General features: G+C 38.8%; 1 protein-coding gene across 3 annotated transcripts in view; it reads right to left on the bottom strand.

Moving 5' to 3' along the window:
* The window catches only part of LOC113542239 (regulator of microtubule dynamics protein 2), a 39286-nt gene that overhangs the window by 4130 nt on the left and 11637 nt on the right, over nucleotides 1-23519 (bottom strand). For all 3 annotated transcript variants that reach the window (XM_053232546.1, XM_053232545.1, XM_053232547.1), the window contains 6 exons: nucleotides 19944-20118; nucleotides 18922-19024; nucleotides 18127-18187; nucleotides 6837-6912; nucleotides 6331-6408; nucleotides 1054-1152 (listed from right to left, as the gene is read on the bottom strand). In XM_053232546.1, the coding sequence (XP_053088521.1) occupies nucleotides 1054-1152; nucleotides 6331-6408; nucleotides 6837-6912; nucleotides 18127-18187; nucleotides 18922-19024; nucleotides 19944-20118 (592 nt within the window). The remainder of the gene's footprint in view (nucleotides 1-1053; nucleotides 1153-6330; nucleotides 6409-6836; nucleotides 6913-18126; nucleotides 18188-18921; nucleotides 19025-19943; nucleotides 20119-23519) is intronic.

The raw sequence follows: 23519 nt of genomic DNA, 5'->3' as shown, positions 1-23519 counted from the left end.
TATGAAATTAAAACATTAGGTTTGTCTAACATATAACACACCCTCTGTTGGCTGAACACTGGTCAAGAACGACAGATGCAGATCTTCATGGATGTTGATGAAAAGGATCTCCTCCTTCAGCCCAGTCTTACAAAGGATCTTCTCATTCAAACGGAGTCTTAAAAATAATCTTCTCATTCAGCTCAGGCTTAAACAGACTGAGTAGCTGTGAGCTAGAATGATGGGATTAACTGAGATTTCAGATGAATGGAGGCTGGTTGGCACCCTTTCTTGGTTACGTTTTCAGATTTTCACCCTGAACCTGTTTCTCAGTGCTGAAGCTCTGTTTTTGTAGCTAACTACAGCCAGGGGATGTTGTATAACTCCACAGGATGTGTTTGTTAGAAAGTGAGACAGCTCTTGGCCTCCAGGCGAGGTGCAACAAGTTACAACACACGCCACTTAAATCAAAATTGATGGGCGAGATACACAAGACGAGGAAGAGGCATGCAAGTGAGTGTCTTGGCCAGGAGTGATTTTATTTCTCTATATAAACATATGAAATATGGGAACACAGATAAAATCCTGTTAAATACCTGAGGTTTGGTCTTTAACTGGTTGCAGAAGCAATGCAAGGGTAAATCCCTACTTATCACTAAACAAACAGGCCTCTGTACTCCTGCACAAGGCAGATGGTAGGAAGATTCGCAAAGTCAATGAGCTACATTATTGAAATCAGGCTTTACTGTTGAAATTAGGGCAATAGTGACTTATGTTTTTACATTTTAACTTGGTTATTAGCAATAAGGTATTAGCTAAATTTATGAAAATTCTGTTCTGTAGAGATGCAGCTCTGACTACTGTATTTTAAACTACTTTAATTATTTTGTAAATAATGGTATTGGAATAAAATAAGTAACAATCCAAATGGTGATGACTGACTTCACTTTTATGCATTCACTTTTACGCTCATTCTTTTAAACATGCACAAACCTGCATTAAGTCCTGCATTTGCAAGATTACTGAGTTTTTTTTTTTTACTTACAGAGTTTCCACTCAGTGAGTGTGGCCTACCTTGAGGAAGTTCTGCAGGGCATCATGGACTGTTGCGCTCGGAGGCTCTCCAAACAACGTAGCAGCAATTTTCCTCTCAATCCATGTACACTGGGCCACCTGCACGCGCGCACACACACACACACACACACACACACACACAAAGACACAAAGACAGACGAACACACAGACGGACACAAACACCCAAGCCCATCCACACAATCGCACACACCCACAAAACACACATGTACATGGTTTGGTAGGAATGTAAAACAGACCTTAATCAGATCTCTAAAAAAAAAAGGTCACAGGAATTACAGGATGCTGTTCAGTTGTATGACAGGAAGAAAACCCTGTAGCATATTCTAAATTGTACACATGACAGGAAGGATTAGCAGTCATTTCTAGTCTTTAAGCTACACAGAAGGGAGTCCATACAAAACATGGTCAGTTTAAAGAAGAGATAAATGTAAAGAACATGAATGATATATTGTACTATACAATACACCAGTATTGTATTGCAGCAAAAGTCCATTGGGGTAACTATCAGAGAAAGAAAGCTGCATAAGCTAAAGTGAATAAACTGCAACAATAGGAATTAAAACATTGCAAACACTTAACACAGTAGTAGCACACATTTCATCCAATCTGGTGACAATAATAAAAACTTAAATATTTCACTCTCTCAAGAATAATTATAATTATTGCATAAACATTTGCACATACATACACACTTTGTTTAAGCTCATTTTCAGGAAAAATCCAGAACTGGAACTTTTATGTCATTGTTCTTTGTAAGAACGTGCAATACAAGGTGTACAGATGTACATCAGGCTTAACACTAGATCTTTGTTCAACAAGAATATCATACAAACTGGTGTTAGATATCAGTAAAGACAAGTCGTCACCAGCTACTTCTCTATATGCACAGTGGATTAAAAAGTCTACACACCCCTGTTAAAATTGTAGGTTTTTGTGATAAAATAAATAAATAAATAAAACTAAGATAAATCATGTCAGATCTTTTTACATCTTTAATGTTATACAGCAACCAACAAAATTCAAGTGAAAAACAAATAGAAACATTTTAGGAAAAAAAGGAAAAGAAAAGGTTTACAATAACCTGGGTATATAAGTGTGTACAAACTTTTATAATGCGGCTGTGGAGGTGTGGGTGTGGTTGAGTGCTGGTTTGTGAATGGAGGGTAGAGCCGGGAATAGTGAGTGGTAATGATCTACACCTGTGTGGGATTGCTCTAACGTGTTCTGTGTTTCAGAGAGTGGCAGCAAGGATAAAGTTGAGAGAGACGAGAGCCGCGAGATAGAGAGAGAGCTGAGCGGCGTAGAGCCAAGTGTGTGTGCCTGTGTAGTGAAATAAAATCGCTGCCTTCCTCCTCATTCCCGGCCGAACTCAGGAAAGTGTCACACTGGTGCTGAAACACGGGATTTGAGGAAGGACTGTCACGGAGTCCTTGCCACTTGCAGAGACCGTCAAGACCCTCGCTGGCATCCACCAGATGCAATACCAGGCCCTCCTCAAGCCTAGTACAACCAGCGGGTACTCCAGCAGCAGCCACATCATGCTCTCAAAGATGGGACCGCAGGACGACCCGGAAGCATTCATTGAGCTTTTCGAGTGTGCCGCGGAAGCGTGGGGCAGGTCAGACTCACAGTGGGCAGTCCTCCTGCTGCCTCTACTGACAGGGGAAGCCCAGCTCGCGGCCCAACAGCTTCCGGGCGCGAACCTGCTGGAGTACCTGGACCTAAACAGGCTATTTTGCAATGCGTCGGCTGCACCCCCGAACAGCACCTTCAGCGCTTCCGCTCACTGACACTCAGTGAGCTCCGGTGCCAGTTCGCATTAACTCAACAGCTCTGAGACAGCTGTCGGAGTGTGGCGCCGAGGACTTACTCAACCTGGTGGTGCTGGAGCAGTTCGCCCGAATACCAAAGGTGACAGTGGAATGGGTCCGGTGCCACCATCTGGCATCGTTAACGAAGTGGTCCAACTGGCAGAGGACCACTTGGTGGCATAACCGGGGGCAGACGAGCCCCTCTCTTCTCCCTGCCTCTCTGTCTCACTCTTGTTCTTCCCCCTTTTCTCCCCACCCTACTCCCGTCCCTGGTCCATGGAAACGGGGGCCATTTCCCCCGAAACCAACCCCCCGGTCGTGGGTTTTCCCTCCCCCGTGTCTGTCTCTTCTAATCCTCAGGTTGGTGACTCTTGGGCCACAGGTGTGGGACGACTAAGGCCTGGGCCGGTGTGCTGGCGTTGTGGGGAACTCTGGCATTTCCAGGAACAATGCCACATGATGGAGATGGCGGCATAGGTCTGGGTCCCCGACGTGCCTCAGGTCACCCCCGATTGAGCTGGGATGTACCGTATACCAGTGAGTATTCAAGGGGGTAAATACCAGGCATTCGTGGATTCAGGCTGTAACCACATCTCAATTCACCACTGCCTGATTCAAGGTGAGGCAATGGGTACAGCACACTGGGTGAAGGTGAGGTGTGTGCACGGGGATCTGCACGAATATTCCCTAGTGGCCATCACAATACAATTCCAGAGACAAAAACATAAAATAGAGGCAGCAGTTAGACCCTGTCTCACCCATCCACTGATTTTGGGAATGGACTGGCCAGGCATTCACGGCAATGTTCGCAAGTGGTGTGCAGTATGTTGTGAATGTCAGCTGATGAATCCACTGGCCACACCAAAAGCGTCATTGTGCCCTCTTCCATTAATCGAGACCCCCTTCGAAAGAATTGTTATGGACCTTGTTGGGCCATTGGAATGACTGCACGAGGACATAGCGTTGTGTTGGTCCTGGTGGATTACCCAACGCAATACCCTGAAGCCGTGTCTTTGCAACATCATGCGGTGTTGTGGAGGCACTCAGCATGCAGTGCTGAGGAGGCACTCTTCAAAATTATCTCCTGGGTTGGGATCCCGAAAGAGATCCTGACCGAACAAGGCACCATGTTTATGTCACCCTTCGTGAACTATACAAACTCTTAGGGATTAAATCAGTTCCTACCAGTGTTTACCATCCGCAGGCAGATAAGCACAGCACAATCGAGAAAGTGCGTCTGGCCATCAAGTGGGTGATCCTCACCCTCTGATACTATCTGTTGGGACGGGCCTTCACCCTCCAGTGGGTCCATGGCAAGAAGGATGCCAACACATGGATCACTTCAGCCATTTAAGTTTGAGGTGGTGGCAGATGGCTGTGGTGAATTTTCTCTCTCGGAATGGAGGGGAGTCGGCATGGGGGGACGGCTCCCCGGCCTGAGCCGTGTGTTGGGAGTATGTGAAGGCGGGGGCGTGGTGGAGCGCCGGTTTGTGAATGGAGGGCAGAGCTGGGAAAAGTGAGTGTTAAGGATCTATACATGTGCAGGATTGCTCTAACCTGTTCTGTGTTTCAGTGAGCAGCAGCAAGCATAAAGTTGGGAGAGATGAGAGCCGCGAGATAGAGAGAGAGAGCTAAGCAGCGCAGAGCTGAGTGTGAGTGTGGATGTCCTGTCTATTGAAATAAATTAGCTGAAAAGAGAAAAGAAAAAATATTGGGCCCTTTTGAGTTGTCCCAAGCCTGCCTCTTGTCTCCTCATTTCTGGCCCAACCCAGGAAAGTGTCACATGGGTATGTGACTGTTCAGAATTAACCACATTCAAATTACATTCAAACCCATGTTCAAAAGTAATTATCATACACCTGTCATTAATGAAGTGATTCTGATTAACCCCAAATAAAGATCAGCTGTTTCTGCAGGATTTTCTTGACATCTTCTTGGTTTCATCTGACTACTGAAGCCATGGTCCACAAAGAGCTTACAAGCATGTACATGATTCCATTGTTGATAGGTATAAGGGGTAGAAAAGAACTTCCAAAACATTAGATGTACCATGGAACATCGTAAAGGCCATCATCGAAAAGTGGAGAAAATTGGGGCACCACATTTACCAAGAACAGGACATCCCTCCAAAATAGATGAAAGTACAAAATAAAAACTTATCAGGGAGGCTGCCAAGAGACCTACCACAACATTAAAGGAGCTTCAGGAATATCTGCCATATACTGGTCACTCCCAGGATGTGACAACAATCTCTCGTATTCTTCACATGTCTGAGCTATGGGGTAAGGTTGCTAGACGGAAGGCCTTTCTCATGAAAAAACATCCAAGACCAAATAAATTATGCCGAAACCATGCGGGAAAATGTGTTATGGTCTGATGAGACCAGGGTAGAACATTTTAGGGATAATATTAAAAGATATTTTGGTGCAAAAACTAGATAGCCTATCACCCAAGAACAACATATCCACATGAAGCATGGTGGTGGCATCATCATGCTATGGGGCTACTTCTCTTCAGCTGGGACTGGGGCTCTATTCAAGACAGAGGGAATCATGGATAGCTCCATATACCAATCTACTTTGGCCTCTGTTAGACAGCTAACGATGTAGAAAAAGTTCTCCTTCCAGCACAATAATGAGCCAAAACACAAGTCCAAGTTGACCACAAATGGCTTCAGAAGATGATCAACATGTTGGAACAGCCCAGTCAGAGCCTCCATCTAAATCCTATCAAAAATCTGTGGAATGACTTGAAGAGGGCTGTGTACAGGATGCAATTTGATAGATCTGGAGGATTTTTGCAAAGAAGAGTGGAATAAAATTGCCAAATCAAGATGTGCTAAGATGACTAAGACTCTTACACTAAAAGATTGAGTGCTGCATTTCAAGCAAAAGGTGCTTCAACAAAATATTAGTTAAGGAGTGTGCACACTTATGCAACCAGGTAACTAAGTTTTTGTCTTTGTGCTGTTATACTAAAATAATCCATGCCTGGGTTATATGATATGACCTCACACAAAGTATCTCTTTTTTAATCATTTATGCTACATAAATGAACTACTGACAGAGCTGCTGTCACAGAAAACTAATGCACACTTAAGAATTTAAGAATTCAACCTGCTTTGTTATAATTAAAATGTAGTAAAAGACACTAAAAAGAAAAAGAGTGTTTTTATTTCTGAAATGCAGAATATAAAATAGGAAGAAGTGGAAAATCTTGTTCTGGCCTACAACAAATGAACAAAATGTTCTGCTTTTCTTCCGCCTCCCATCTTTCATATGTTTTCTTTTATGGAATTTCTTTTGGAGCTGATTCAGAACAATAAACAGGGCCCGGTCAGAAAAACAAACCTCAGAGGTAATGAATAGGAAGGCAGGAATATTATAGAACACTGACAGCATCAGAATGACAGAGGTGTGGATAAAGTGGCTTTACTCATACTCACAGCATAGCACCAGCGGCCCAGCAGGTAATAAGACTGCGGATCCTGCGGCTTCAGCTCAATGGCTTTATCCAAATGATCCTGTTTGTTTGAGAGAGACAAAGAAAGCAAAAGAGATCCATTACATTATGTGACCTGTTCATTCCTGCTCTGAAGTACCACAACAATTTCATCTCACAAAAATGCATGCAAACATTCATGTAAGTATTGAACCACACACTCTGGCCTGTCACTCAGACCCTGTACCTTACTTTAGCACACTGCGTCATTTCTATCCAGTCCTATCTCTCCCTGGTTTACTCTGTCTCTGTGTCACTATGCTTATGAAACACGTATTTGGAAGTGTGTGTGGGGAAAGTAGAGCTCACTGCCTGCTTTAGGCACATTTATGGATACTTTCAGAGAATACTTACAAAACACATACAATACCTCATCTATTGAAAGCTAATCTGCCCACTACATAGATTAAACGGTTTCCCAATTTAAAAATGGTTTTTTATTAGACTTACCTTGAAAAGGTAGCCATTCTTTATCTTATTCTGGACAGATTCATATTCTGACAGAAGTCCACATAGAATAGCATACCTAGAGACACAAAAGTAAAGGCAGATGCTTAATATACCCTGCCATACACACAAAATCATTTTCCATTACTAATCTGATCAACAAGCATGAAGTAAAAACATTTCTAATAATGTTCCTTCACAGGAGATGGTTGTACTCCATGAGTCCATCTAGTGCAGGGCATGAAAGAGCATGACTGCCTAATCAGTATTTTGTGTATGTGTGCATGCACATGCTCAATGGCACGCTTAAAGAACATTTTAAGAGGGAGGTATGAGGTGATCAAAGCTTCTCCACCACAGCAATGTTAATCCTGCTGGTAGTCGCACTCAAACAGTACATCCTGAACACAAACACCTTTTAAACATAGGATCAAGAGATGAAAACACTGTCAATCACAGAAATGGCGGTGGCAAGCATAGGTGACTCAATGTCTATAAATATATGTGTGTCCACGAGTGTACGTGTGAGAGATAATGTCAACTCATGTATTTGGTGGTGGAGGAGGTCCTGGTGCAGAGGTCAGATTTCTGTTCAGGAGGAAGTACGGCTTTTTGTTGGCAGAAAGCTCTCCTGGGGTGGTGACTGGCTCACCCTACCATCATTCCTGGCTTTCAATTGGATCAAACATAGCATTTGTAATCAGCTGCTCCCAAAAAGAATGAAGGGGCTTAACGATCAGTTTCATTCTTCAGCTTGAAAGAAAACATTGCAGCGTAGTTAAATGTCCCAATCAAAATCTGCATCCAATAAATAATGATCATTTTTGCAAGTGCTGCATGAGTCATTGGCTCAGCTCACTCTGGTTTTATTGTTTTAACCTTGTCAGTATTACATGAGTGAAGAAAATGTGAAGAATGACTGATAGAATTGATTGATTTACTTCCAAATAAAACATTTAGTAGTGTAGGTTTTGGCATTTCCATTTGGCACAGCACTGGCAGTGATGATGCACTGCAGAAATAATGAGATATTTCTAAAATAAACTGAAGTTCTAACATTTTTTAAATAGTTTCACAGCATGGCAGACAGTGTGGAGCAGACATAGGTTTGGTTTTGCCAGTCTAGGCACTGAGAACGGAGATGTGTATTTCTTTATGTATATATATATATATATATATATATATATATATATATATATATATATATATATATATATACACACACACACACACACACACACACACACACAGTAAGTTCCGAAAGTATTTGGACAATGAAAGCGTTTTTGTGATTTTGCCTTATACACCACCACAATGGATTTGAAATAAAACAATCAAGATGTCATCGTAGTGTAGACTTTCAGCTTTCAGAGGTTCCACAAAAATATGGCATTTACCATTTAGGAATTACAGCCATTTTAAGCAAAGTACTTCCATTTTCAGGGGCTCAAAGGTATTTGGACAATTGACTGACAAGAAGTTAATTGATCAGGTGCGGTCGATTCCCTCATTACTTCAAGACAAATGAAGCAGATAAAAGGTCTGGAGTTGATATCAGGTATTGAGTTGGCATTTGGCAGCTGTTCGACTGGAGCTACCAATATGAAGTCCAAGGAGATCTCAATGCAAGTGAAGGAGGCCATCATTGGGCTGAAAAAAACAACATAAATCTATAAGAGAGATAGCAAAAAATGATGGGAAGAGAAAAGTATGGTGAAAGAAAGGAACAGCTCATGATCCAAAGTCAAACATGATGGAGGCAGTGTTATGGCATGGGCATGTATGGCTGCCAGTGGAACAGGCTCACTGGTGTTTAAGTGAAGTGACGTGTGGCCAAGTATGGTGACCCATACTCGGAATTTGTGGTCTGCATTTAACCCATCCAAGTGCGCACACACAGTAATGAACACACACAATCCCTGCCGGACCTGAGACTCAAACCCACAACCTTCAGGTTACAAGTCCGACTCTCCATTAGGCCACGACTAATTGATGGTTGATGATGTTTATTGATGATGTGACTGCTAACATACTCTCTGCTCACATTCAACCAAATGCTACAAAACTGATAGGACGCCGCTTCACAGTACAGGTGGATAATGACCCTAAACATACTGCGAAAGCAACTCAACACTTTCTGGCAAGGCAAAGAAATGGAATATTCTTCAATGGCCACGTCAGTCGCCTGATCTCAACCCAATAGAGCATGCTTTTCACTTACTGAAGACAAGACTGAATGCAGAAAGACCCACAAACAAGCACCAACTGAAAGTGGCTGCAGTGAAGGCCTGGCAAAGCATCACCCGCGAGGAAACTCAGAATTTGAGTTTTAAAACATGGGCTCCAGACTTCAGGCAGTCATTGACTGCAAAGGGTTTTCATCCAAGTATTAAAATTATGGTTATATTATATATAACCACAATTTATATAAATATTATATAAATTTAAAATTCAAATCCTTTGTGGTGGTGTATAAAGGCAAAATCACAAAAACTAATTTTTTTTGTCCAAATACTTCCAGACCTGACTGTCTGTGTGTGTGTATGTGTGTGTGTATATATATATATATATATATATATATATATATATATATATATATATATATATATATGTAGCCTTTGTACACCACCACATCTTTAATTCAAGAGGATTAACAGAGATATTGCATTGAATGTTTAGAAATTACAGCCATTTTTTTTTTTTTTTTTTTTTTTTTTTTTATTATACAGAGTCCCTCCATTTTCATAGGCTCAAAAGTAATTGGACAAACTAACGATCATAAATATTAGGATTATTTTTATCAGTCAATTGTCCAATTACTTTTGAGCCTGTAAAAAAAGGAGGTACTATATAAAAATGGCTGTAATTGCTAAATGGTTAATGCAATATGTCTTAAAATCCACTGTGGTGGTGTACAGAGGAAAAATTACAAAAACTGTGTCACTGTCCAAATACTTCCGGAACTGACTGTATATCTGCTCTCAAAGTCACAAAGTGTTCTTCAAGACTTTGATACTTGGACAGTGATACCATCGCCCCTGCCCTGTGGAGAATGTTGGTGATATCACTGACCCTTTTTTGTGTTTTTTTTCTTCTTCACTGCTCTCACAATGTTCTGTCATCAACTGTTGTTGTTGTCCTTGGCCGACCTGTTCATTGTCTGGTTGTTCGTACACCAGTGGGTTCTTTCTTTTTCAGGACATTCCAAATTGTTGTACTGGCTATGCCCAATGCTTGTGAAATGGCCCTGATCGATTTTCCCTCTTTTCTCAGCTTCAAAATGATTTGCAAAATGGCTTGGCTTGCAGTCAATTACAAGGTTCTGCCAATTTGAGAGATCTCCCAATAATGATATAGAGAAGCCGTGTGTCTGGGCAGGACAAGCGAAGAACGCACTGTCCAATAAATGTTGAGAAGTGGTTTTCTATGCAAAACCCATGTGCCCACACTACCATTCACCCCAGAGAGACATACAGTAGCTTCTGGGTGGGACCCTAAATGATGTACTAAAAGCCAATAAGCATTAATCTACCATTAAAATTCACTGTACTTGAATCAGCCATAGGCTTCAAAGGAGATTTTCATGCAGGCTGCACTGTCCACAGGAAACAGTTTGTGTTAAATGAAAGACCAGCATGATATTGCAGTGAGATTTTTGATAATTGGATTTCAACATTTGAGTGATGAATAATATAGACATTTTGGTAAACACAATGTGGTTAATTGCCACATTATGAAATTTTAAGGAAAGCCATCCCATGTAGTCTTAACGCAACAGTCTTCACCTGTAATATATATGTTTTATTTAAAATGCACTAGAGTCTCTCTTATTAGTCAAAACATGATGTCAGGAATAAAAAACTGTCAGTTATGTAGTATAAACCAGAATATTAGTAAAAACATGAATAAAACAAATTGCACCATCTGCTAGATAATTGCAAGGATGAATAATAAATGTAGAAGCAACATGATTCATTGCTAATAAATTTGGAACAAAGTCAGAGGGAAAGATAATAGTAAAGACACATACCAGAAACGATTACTAATACAGCCTATCAAAGAATGTACAGGTGGGAAAAGAAGGACCATTGCTCAACAGTCCTAAGGGTAATTCTGTTTTTATCTATCTTCCCTTATTAGTCTGTAAAGTGCTCATACTGAACCTTAGTACATAGTTGTCATGTTCTAGCAATGCCTGTAGAGGTGTGTGCTGACCCAGAGGTGTCTGAGCCAATTGCAAAACTTCTTCTGACTGTCTACACGCATTGTACCTTTGGCACATGTCTGTCTGGGGTTTCCCCTCTAAATAAGCATTGTGGACAAACATAATTCTAACTCATTACATTTCTGTTTTTCTTTACAATAATATTATCTTTGATGACGGAAGAATTTTTTTTTTAAGCAAAATCAATTTTGCTAAGATAAACAAACATTTCAAAACTCTCCTGTGATGGAAAACGTACTGTTACAAAGCAATGAGACCATAAATGGTCTCTGAGACCAAGAAATGTCTCCTTACAGAAACCATCACCATATCAACAATTCTAAGTTTTTTCTTTGTTAACAGCACGTTTTTTTAACAGCACCATACAAGTTCCTGTGAATGAGTTTATATATTTTGAGTAGTTTGAGCATTTCAGATAAAGCTGCTCTCCTGGGAGTTTTACACACAACACTCTCAAGTTTACACAGAACGGTGTGGGAAAAAAAAATCAATAAGCAGCAAAAAAGCATCTCAGAACACACAACACGTCAACCCAAAGCATGTGAATGGTGCAGGAATGACACCAAATATAAATAAATATAATGCTGTAATTCCTGCACCATTCACATGCTTTGGATGTAAATATCCTTAAATTAAAGCTGAATGTCTGCAATTTCAACTTATATCCATTATTTAATTTAAATTTCTACAACCAATATACTGTGGTAGACAGATAAAATAACAATACCTTTGTCAAAGTCTAAATATTTATGTATGCACACACACACACACACACACACAGACAGACACACACAGACACACACAAACACACACACACACACAAACACACACAAACACACACAAACACACACAAACACACACACACAATGAATATGCAGTCTTTCAGCTATAATTTGAGGGTATTTACATCTAAACCGGATGAACAGTGTAGGAATTACAGCAGTTTTTGTAAGTGTTCCCCCCCTTTTTAGGGTTCAAAAGTAATTAGAGATAGGGTGTAAAGAGACAGGGATTTTATAAACAGGTTGGAGAGGTTTTAAAAGCCGGAAGTGTTTTGTCTCAGGCCTTTGGCAGATACTTATGTAAAGTTTATTTTATATTCTGAAGCAAAGAACTCCCACCTTTCCAAGTAAGAGGAGACTGTGAAAGAAACTGTTAGTCTGAGTTGCCACTTGAGACTCCAACGCCTATATACAAGTTCCTGTATTTTCCCCCATGCACTTACATACACACACACACACACACACACACACACACACACACACACACACACACAAGCACTTACACACTCATGCTCACAAGCAAATACAGTGAAAAGGCAGAGAGATTGACATTAACGATGGAGCGTGTGAACCAGTGATAAAAATGAATGAATGACACTGGAGTTGTTACTGCCAACATGTTACGCAAGCCCATATCCTTCAATTCACCAAGTAATAACAAAGGGGATTAAGAACCGTCTGGTGAATGGGGAGAGGAGGATTCATTACATCTCTACTCCAAGAACAGAGAAAGCTCAGTTAGACCTGCAGGAACGATTTAGAAACTCTAACTTTCTTTGAACACAAACTGTACACAAGTATTTCATCATACTTTGCCTCAGTCTCAACCTGCAGCAGCTCACACACAAATAGGATCGACCACTTCCATTCAAAGCCAACTTGTGTACTTGTGAGGTGACAAATATGTTACGCAAGGCCGGTGGTCAGGTATAACTCCAACATCATTTCCCTTTTAGAGTGATTCTTAGAAACCACCGCAACCTTTTCACAGAGTATTAAGGCACAATCACCTGCCTGCAGAACAGACTCATCTAAATCTGGAAATACACCATCAAAATGCTGACAAAGCCTTAGAAACAAATATATGACAAATATAGCATATTACAGCTAAATAAGTGTGCTTTTCCTTTGAGAATACTGTTGAGGATTTCTTGTTAAGCCTGGGCTAAAGAGGGAATGGAGGAGCCTAACACCATGGAGTTTAAACAGTCACAGGGATAAGAGAAAAATCTTTATTATAATTTGTAATGTCAGGGTGTGAGCCAATGTATTTCCCGACTGACAGCAGAGATTAAATAGAGACATGCAAACACACAAATCTCACACACACACACACACACACACACACACACAAGCTGTAACCACATAATACTACAAACTCGCATCTGAACAATAACAATATCATAATATAATGGAAGTGGATCTTAGTAGTGCACAACAAAATGCATGGTGGAGGACATCACTGCACTGAATGTACTAGTGAAACAAGGGTGAGTCAGTGCAGTCTCACCAGGACCAACCACTAGAGATCCACCACCTGTGTCATGTCACACTCATGACAATATGTTATTAACAGCAGTACATGCAATGATAATCAGCCAATCCTGTGGCAGCAGTGCGATACATACATTTATGCAGATACAGGTCAAGAGCTTCAGTTAATGTTAATATCTAACATCAAAAATGGGAAAAGATCTTAGTGACTTTGACTGCGGCATGGATTTTGGTGCCAGGCAGGCTGTTTTGAGTATGTCAGAATCTGCTGATCTCCTGGGATATTCAATTCAATTCAATTTTATTTGTATAGCGCTTTTAACAATGGACATTGTCACAAAGAAGCTTTACAGAAATAAATGGATTCACCCCAAAAAAAAAAAAAAAAAAAAAAAAAAAAAAAAAAAAAAAACATATACATTGTAAATATGTGAATTTATCCATCTGTGGGTGGAAACACCTTACTGATGTGAAAGGTCAGAGGGGAATGGCCATGCTGGTTTGAGCTGACAGAAAGTCTACAGTAAGTCAAATAACCTCTTTACAACAGTGGTGAGCAGAAAAGTATCTCAGATTTCATAACACACTGAACCTTGAGGCAGATGGGCTACCACAACAAAAGACCACATCAAGTTCCATTCCTGTCAGCCAAAAACAGGAATGGGAGGCTAGAGGGGGCACAGGCTCACCCAAACTGAACAGCTCAAGATGGGAAACATGTCACCTGGTCTTCTCCCAATCTTTTTATATACAAACCAAAAGCACTGGTCTACTGATATTTTTCAAATAAAAGAGAAAAGATGCTATAACTTTGGATTGAACAGTTTTCTGAAGCAGTTTTTTTTGTCAACATGTACACAGAAATACTACTAGATGTCCCCTAACATCCCTACCACGATTTCAATCACCACCAGACATAACATGAACACAAGAAAAATCGGGGAGAGCATGGAAACATAATAAAGTGGCATTTCTTTCTAGCTGTATTAACAATCAGCACTGTATTAGCAATAGACATTTGTCTATATGAGGCACATATTTACAGGTTCGAGACCATTTTTAACTATTTTTGTCAAGGCAATTAGGTCTATATTGGTAATTCTTTAGAATAAATTATTCTTTTTTACATCAAAGGTAAGTCAAGTTAGTATCTAATATTTTGGCTTGAGAACGCTAGTTAACTGCCTAATCGTGTTCTCTATATCCAAATGCAGCTGGAGATGAATAGTCCTAACCAGAAGAATTAGCTGGTAGTTTTAGGTCAAACACAGTAGCCGTGACAAGTTGGAACCTCTTGGTATGTGAAATATTACTTGGGAAAGTTAAAAAAGATGCTTGGTGGAGGGGCCAAATCAAGAATGTCTCTGATTGTGCCTGAGCTCAACAGGGCTCTTTGACAGAGGGAAGTGCTTTTTTTTCTATGTTAGAATGGGTCCAGCCCTTTTCTTTTGGGCGAAACAGAGAGGGTGTTTTTGAGAGAAAGAAAAAAGTAAGTACTACAGTTCGGGGGTATAACAATTTGCCATGTGCCTTAACAAGCCCACAGTGTTACATAGCAAATACAAATTACTAACAAAAATGAATTGAGAAGAATAAGGAAAATTGTCGAGCAAAGGTGTGAATAATAATTAAACCTTGGTAATAATTTTAAACAAGCTTTTCAGAAAACACGACAGATTTAAAAAACAGATTCAATATGCCTTGTCATAGATTCTACAATTATCTGGAACTGTACTGGAAGATAAGCACCATTCTTTAAAAAGATATTCCCTCAACTGGCCCTGTCTAACAAATCACTCCAAAATCTCCCATACGTGCTCAACTGGGTTGAGATCTGGTGTCTATGAATCGCATATCATATGATTTACATTATTTTCACACTCATCAGCATCAACAAGGTAGAACAACACAGCAGAAATAACCAATGGTAATAAAATGTAATATAGTATTCAAAATGTGTATTATACTATACCAATAATACATGAGAGTGCAGATTACTGTGATTACTGGTACAGGCTGATGATGTCAGACACAGGATGGAGTAAATCTGTTACTGCAGTAATTCATTTGATCAATCTATATTATTTACACAAACCAAGTTATTCAGAATGAAGCAAAAAGTTTGGGAATTCACTAATATATGGGTAAATACAGGCCTGAACAATTTTGACCTAAATTATCCCCGTTTACTGGACCAATGCACTGCGATTTTGTACAGAGATATTGTCAAGCTGCATTCACAAATGTCTAGTTGCCAACTACTCAATGCTGAATATTTCACTTTGCATCCATGCAGAATGCTATGGATTGATATGGAACATTGCATACCTTCATTTTCAATGTGCCAGGTACAAAACCACAGTATAATTTGATCATACACACAGCTGGTATGCTATCTGTTCAATAACAGCTATGAACCAGACCTTGTTTACAAGAGGCAGGTTTACAAGTATGAACACACAGTAGCACAATAAAAAAAATAATTGGTCTATTTAACACCTATTTACCATGACTTTTGAGCACGTTTTATTCCCAAAGCTACCCTAAAGATATCTGTCATCATGGTGTCCAATTCTTCTTAAGCCTCTTGAGCTTGTTTATTGGGAAATATTGCTTTCAATTGTTCAGCGGTGAAATCAGAGAAACTGAATGACTTTATGTAACCCAAGCGTTCATAGACTCAATTCATAAATTTGGAGAGCGGTGAATGCTCATGTCAAGACATGAGCAGGATTTGATGAAGAATGAAGCATTAACGGCTCTGCAGATACAGATACCTGCCTCCTGTCTTTGTGTATAACAAAGAAACACACAATACAACACAGAGCAAATCTCACCTTACTGTGATAAGAGAAAGAAAGATAGTAAGTTATTTAGTGTGTGAGAATGTATCTAAGGTCTTAGACATTGGGCTTATTGAAAATGTTCTATAAGTAAGGAATAACATATGATGGACGTGATGGACCATACGAAAATAATATACACCAGGGTGGTGTGATCAGGCCTGATGCGAAGAGGGTTATTTTCATATAACAGCACGGACCAGAGTGTGTTATTCTGCATATATCACAGTGATTTGCCACTGATTACAATTTATAATTTATGAACAACACATTTTTAACACTTTTAACTGTTTATAATTAATTATTTAATGTTATGAAACATCCTTGAGACAAGTTAGTTCCTGTTATCTCTTACGATATAGCAGTTATAAACAGTTATTCCTTCACAAGCCTGTCCTGTATTTTCCATCTTGAAGTTAATAAACAAAAAAAGATGCAACTTTTCACGTGACTGAAAAACCAGAAAGCGCAAACTCCTCTGTCTGTTGCAAAGCGCTGACACCCGAGAACATCCAGAAATGTTACAATAAACTTCTCCTAACAGAAACCTTCACCACATCAATAAATGTTGTTTTTCTTTAATTTCTGTTAAATAACAAGCTTAATAATCTGTTTATTGTCAGCCTTTGATTATGTGCAATGTCTGCCAAACAGGTCCCTGTGAATGAGCTGTTGCTATAGGAATGATTACATATTAGAACTAGCACAATAACATAAACCTATCATTTATGTTACAGCCAGAACTACTGTTAGAGCCGTGCTGTTATAGAAATTTTACTCACACCATCTGATTCAAGAATTTGACCACACTGTGGTATAATCGCTTTTACCTGACTTTTCATTATGACTTTTAGGTAAATGTTTATTTGCTGTACTCTAACAGTTTAAATTAATATTTTGCAGTCATAGTTTATATTTATTACATTTTTTTCAGGCACTTTCTTGTTTTAGTTACAGATTTCAGACTGGAACAAATGTTTCTGAAAGCGTCCTGAATCACATCTTTTCACAATTTCGCTCTTGGACTCCCGGCCACGGATGGCTGTGATATCATCGGGATCTCCAGATGGTAGGGTGAACACTTTTCTGTTGTACCACTTGGGAGCCCTTGTAGTTACATTCCTAAGCCAGTGTGATACTCTCAGTGGGTTTTGTAAAAGATGAGATTTCCTCTAGCAATAGACAAAGGTTGTACGCATAACACATAAGTGCAGCTGATGACTACTTTGGCAATCTATTAATGCGATGACTATTCTTTTGCATACTTTGGATCTGAATGCACTAACAAAATGAAATGAAAATAATGCATTTTGGGAAAAACACACAAACACACTTGCTTTCATGAGGGAACTCTACTGGTTTGGCTGAATTCCGGTAATATAGGTGACGTGAGAGCATTTTTAAGATTATATTTACATTTACATTTATGGCTTAATTGTAGTTCTTCTTACCTTGTTATATTATTGGTACGGAATGGAATTTCATTTTCAGACTCACTGGAGCATGTTTCAGTGGAACATTTCTCAAGACTCATGTGTTAATGAAAACCCGGTCACTGGACATATATTATGTACAGGAATGTTTGTCAGGACCTAGGAAACAGATTTGTCTTTGTGCATAACCTTGGGTCAGAATGCTACTATAGGTAAGATGTTTTTGGAAAGGGCTTTCTGATATGTGGGCAGTTGAGGACAGAACCTTGACGGAACATCACCTGTATATGAAGCTTCAATAAAAACTATACATTTCCTCCAGGTTTGTGCCTGCTTGCATCTTTATTAAGAGAAAAATACTTCACAATCCTTCAATACACCTAAAATACTACATCATACTCATTGCACACAAACTGTCCCACATAGAATGCTGTTATTGTATAAAACAGCTGAATTATCACTCAAGGGATAGGTACATAATCTATTTTTTTGAAAGATTCAGCTATAAACACTTACCACTGATGACTTTCAGCACACATGGGATTCACTGAAATGGCTTGTTCTCCAATTTGCTTCCCTGTAATGAAAGAGTAATTAGGTATTAGTTATTCATAAAACATAAAACTGAATAAAAGGGTTCTAGCTATTCAGAAAACCGTACAGACTAGAATGAATTCCAGGCTGATGAATTTATGCTGGTTAGTGAATATATGTCAATGTGCCGAGAAATATGCAGTATATGCTGATCCACAGTAAAGAGTATTCATTTTCTAAATATAGGGACCAGTGTGGTGATTAAGCTGTTTCAACTATTTTTCAACTATTAAGGCTCTTGGGAACTTGATTGTAAAGTTTGCCTAAGGGTAAGCTTACATCAAATCATAGTGGAAAAAAACCCACTTAATGTGCCAAAAGGAAATCACTGGGATGTATACTGTGATTAAGCTGGATTTCTTATGCAATGCACACTTTTATTTCAAAGCTACACCAACAGAAATATATAATTAAATGTGCTTGAGAGAGCAATAACACATGTGTGGTTGTCATTCATATGTTAGACTGATACATACATTGATACACAAAACTCATACATACATTACAGCCTTGAGGAAATTAGGTTTATGAAAGCTGGTAGTACAGGGGGAGCATGTATGTGGACCTGTATTTGAATTGTATTTTAATTTAAATATAAAAGATAAATTCTTGTGTACATGTAAATTTAGCAAATAAAGTGATTCTGATTCCGACATGAAAAATGCTGCAAATAGATGAAAATCTTTAAAATCCTCAGTGCAGATGAAAAATAATTACCTGTTTCAGCGTATCTCTTCTTCTCTTCAAGGTCTCCAGCCATATCATGAGCATCAGCATAGGCTCTGGTTAACCGCCACAGGTACTGCCACTTCTGATCATACTGATATAGAAAACAACACATTAATTACTAAAGTACTAAAGTATATCACATGTATGACCTCATCTTTAACCTGGTACTTTTAATGTAAGTCCTTGAAGGTGTTCACCTAGTAGTAGGTGTTCAACAATGAGTCTTAAAGATGCACAGCAGAGAGAAGAAAAAAAAAATATATATATATATATATATATATATATATATATATATATATATATATATATATATATATATATATATATATATATATATATATATATAAGTCTCCTTTCATTTATACCCATTTATTTAACTTAAACTATTTCTTGAAGATTAACCAAAAGTTACATTTTTGCAGTGTATATATTTGAAATACTGGCAAATATTGCCCTTTAGCACAATGAAATATAAATTACATAAATCAATGAATGTGAGCTTGAAATACATATCTGATACTGAAATATACTCCCCAGACAAAAAATTCTCCAACAGGTTATGCGCCTCGAAGAATGTAATTTAACATAAATCCAGATCATCAGATTTTGATGAGACTCTAAAGTTATTTTGTGCTTCATGTCCGAACAAAGATAAGAACCGTAGGGTGCATAGGGCCAAACCTGAGTGTGTCTCAGTGAACATGATGGAACACTAAGACATTTGGATTGGTCTCCAAAATCAGTGGATCTCAATCTCATTTTTAAAAAAACAAAAAAAAAACAAAACAAAACAGCAGGTGATCTTTAGCTGAATTGCATACCCAGTCAGTGAAAGAATCCTCCAAAATTGACAGGAACTCTCTTAAGACTCTCATGACATCCTTACCTGACCAGATTGGTGCTGTTATAAGGGGGGGGGGGGGGGGGGGGGGGGGGGGGGGGGGAATTACACATGAGACTAATTTTTGATCTGAGGAGCTTATTAGAAATAGATTGCTGGTGAGATCCACCTCTTCCTTCCTCTCCAGCAGAGTGGACAAGCCTTCCTTCTTTTCAGCGCCGTTACAATCATGCAGCCGATCTGCTCTCTGTAACAGGACGGTGAGCTCATCCAGAGGCTCTACAACTTTGCGATCCTCTTCACTCTCACCCTCCTCTTCAGTGTCCGTCAGTGCTGTAATATACCTAAAAAAAAAAAAAATCACAAGAAAGAAATAGTCCTTAATATAGAGTTTGTAAACTAGAAGGTCAACAGATTTTATAAAGTGGGTGACAGATGACATTTCACATTACATGCATGATGCTGAGAAGGTGTAGCTTTTAGGCCAAATGCCAACACTAAACACTACCTATCTTGAACAACCTTTAATTTACTTTTTGGGCTTAAAAGAAGTGTGAACATAAAAGTTTGTACTTTTGAACAAACGTCAACAGACAGCAATTTGAACATTAACATTTTACCTCACTATCATTCATCTCAATGTACTTTGTAGTTTGCATTTAATGTTTATATTGCTGTGTGGCAATGCCTGGCAGTCAGGCACATTTCTTGCTTTCAGGTATAATTAACTTTTATAGGATTGCAATTATAAAAATACAAACATGATGCCTAACTTCATTATTTTGTTCAGCAGAAAATATGCTGCATGAGCCAACATGGTGAAACCCAGAAAGTGTGAGGCTTCTGTACTGTCTGCTAGCTAAAACAAAACAGTGGTACATTCTGTCTTATGTGATTTCTCTCCACAACCTCCAGGAAGGGAAGAAATTCCCTTTCAAAGAAAATCAAGGTAGGAGTAATCAAAATCCAATCTTAACAAGTGTTTTCACAAAAAAGTCAAACAGATTCAGCCAGAAACTGATTAGTGTTCACAGTTTACATGCAAAATGGCCATAAGGTTTATTTAAACAGAAAAGTATGTTGGTTAATAGTTTATTGCTGCCAGCTGCTTTAAAAAGACACACTGACATGTTACCACTGATATCTAAAGGCTTGTCCAAAAAAAAAAAAAGAAAATAACACTATGAGGCTTGTTTGTTTCTGTCACTGTGAGTCACGCAAAGCCCGTATTAACTTCAACACCCTTCAAAAAAGCCCCTTGAGTTCCTTCAAGTATACAACACCTTCACCTCACATCAGTAGAAAGGAAGGTGTAAAAAGTGGCATTAATAACAGACTCAGGTACCAATGAAAGACTGAAAGGAGGAAAAGTGAAAACATGAAAGAGATCCATTAAACATTGGCAGGGGCCTTGTGCGTCATCTGTGGTTCTGTGGAGATGTGTCAGAGCGGGTCATGCAAACAGAGGTACCTCCAGGTACATACGTATATAACATGCATGTTGAAATTTTGATGCCTCACCCTTAAGGCATGACACTCCTTGAAATGACTAGAAATGACACTCCTGTGACCCCAAGAAGAGCCGAAAAGAGCTTAAATGCTACTACATGATGCAGCTTCTTGTTTTCTGACTATTGCTAGGATAAACCTGTACATGGTTTTGGCCCATAAGCTGAGCCAGCACTCCTTTTTTTGTTTTGTGTTAGGATTTTTGCTTTTAGCACTATTTAAGCCATTTATGTACAGAATAGTTTTTAATCTACCTTGTTCTTGTGTGCATACTCTTTCTGTACTGTACCCCTGCTGTTCTCGTGTGCATACTCTTTCTGTACTGTACCCCTGCTGTTGCTAAATGCAATTTCCCCACTGCGGGACAAATAAAGGAATATCTTACTTACTTACTCTTACTTGAAAATTCAATAATAAAAGACATCTAGAGGATTGCTAGCTCAATTAATACATACAATTTCTGCAAGGTCATGACAATTATACTATGCCCAGTTCTATCTTGTGCTTACATGATAAATAGTACATTTTTTAAAAAATTGTTAAATTACTGAAGAGATTCTTGTGGAGATTACTGGAGATTTAATAGATCTGCCTTCATGTTGATGTTTGTTGAAGCCCACCACCATTCATCTTTTTTCCATCCCAAGGCAACAGTGATAAATATATACTCAGATCCAAGGCTTCACAGCTAATTTTTTGACATTGCTTCACTGATACCTGGGCTACAAACTGCCATAATTTGCCACATATTCGTAAATAAGGAATCGAGATGCTCAAAAGTAAACATTGTGCCGCAGCAGGGTGTAAATGAATGCTGAATGGAGGTGTACAGTCCCCACAATATGAATGAGTTTCAGCAGCTCTACTTCTGAGATCAGTGGCTTTTCCAACACTTAGCACGTAGTTGAATGGCATCCAAGATTTCCAGTATTCAAAGCAGAGTTTGGGAAGTGACCATGAAAAGGCCCTGTGGTGCTTTGACTTTATTTATTCATTCACACATCCACCTATTGACTCATTGAATTGAATCAGCAAAGCCTGTTTAGTTTTTTTCTGCTCCATACTGTTGCTTGTTCTCCCAGATACTGAGAGATCAGCACATTCCTGCTCTGCATCCCTTGATACGCTACAAGCCAGACAAAAAACCTTTCAGTTCATCATCCTCTGCTGTTTATAGAGGTCGACAGAGCATTAATGACAAATAGCCCTCAGTGCACTGATAACATATAAATCAAACACAAACTGTTTTCTTTTTACCTCTATGGTGAGCTTTACTATCTTACAAAGATAGAAGAGACCTGGAATCTTGAAAGTGTGGGGAAGGGAGAGAGACTGCCATGATCAAGCTGCTATGAAATGTTACACTAAATACAGTGATGCCATTTTTCTCTTAAAATCCCACAATTTACACATAATTAACATGGTTTGACCTTTTACATAGATGTACATTATTGTGCAAAGGTCTTAGGTTACCTTATATTTAAAAAAAAAAAAAAAAAAAAAAAAAAAAAAAAAAAAAAAAATTTTCTTGAACATTTATGTTTTCTGCATTAGTGTGTTAACAGGAAAAAAAAAAAAGCAAATTTAAAATGTCCAAATATTCATTTTCCAAAAAAATGTAATGTTACAGAGAGGGTCATTACTTAATGGTAATGGTCATTATTTAATGTTTCTGTCATTAAAGTGCCCCTGAAATCAAAATAAGAGTTTCAGAGTTTTTTTGTCCCTGTTCCTTTGAGTTATGGACACCAATGCAACAGTTCTATATCTAGAAAAAAATACTAATACTATATAGTTAGATAATAAAAATAGTATTTTAATAGTGAAGTGACATGTAGCTAAGTATGGTGACCCATACTCAGAATTTGTGCTCTGCATGTAACCCATCCAAGTGCACACACACAGTAGTGAACACACACACACATACACTGTGAACACACACAGTGGAAGAGAGCGCTGGTCATTCACTGCCCCTACCTACAATCCCTGCCGGACCAGAGACTCTAACCCACAACCTTCAGGTTCACTTTCAGGTTACAAGTCCTACTCTCTAACCATTACGCCACGACTGCCCCTTTTAGGTTAGGGACAGGAGCAGTTAAAAAAATAATACGCTATACTTAACCCAATGCAATTTTAAAGACAAAAGATGAAATACCAAATACTGATTTGATTTAGTCTTTATTTTTCCAATTTACTGCTTTTATAGCACATTTCGGTATCTAGAAATCTTTTG

The sequence above is a fragment of the Pangasianodon hypophthalmus genome, chromosome 3 (genome assembly GCF_027358585.1).
Source record: "Pangasianodon hypophthalmus isolate fPanHyp1 chromosome 3, fPanHyp1.pri, whole genome shotgun sequence".
NCBI classification, from domain to species: Eukaryota; Metazoa; Chordata; class Actinopteri; order Siluriformes; family Pangasiidae; genus Pangasianodon; species Pangasianodon hypophthalmus.
This window is presented reverse-complemented; position numbering and strand designations above follow the sequence as displayed.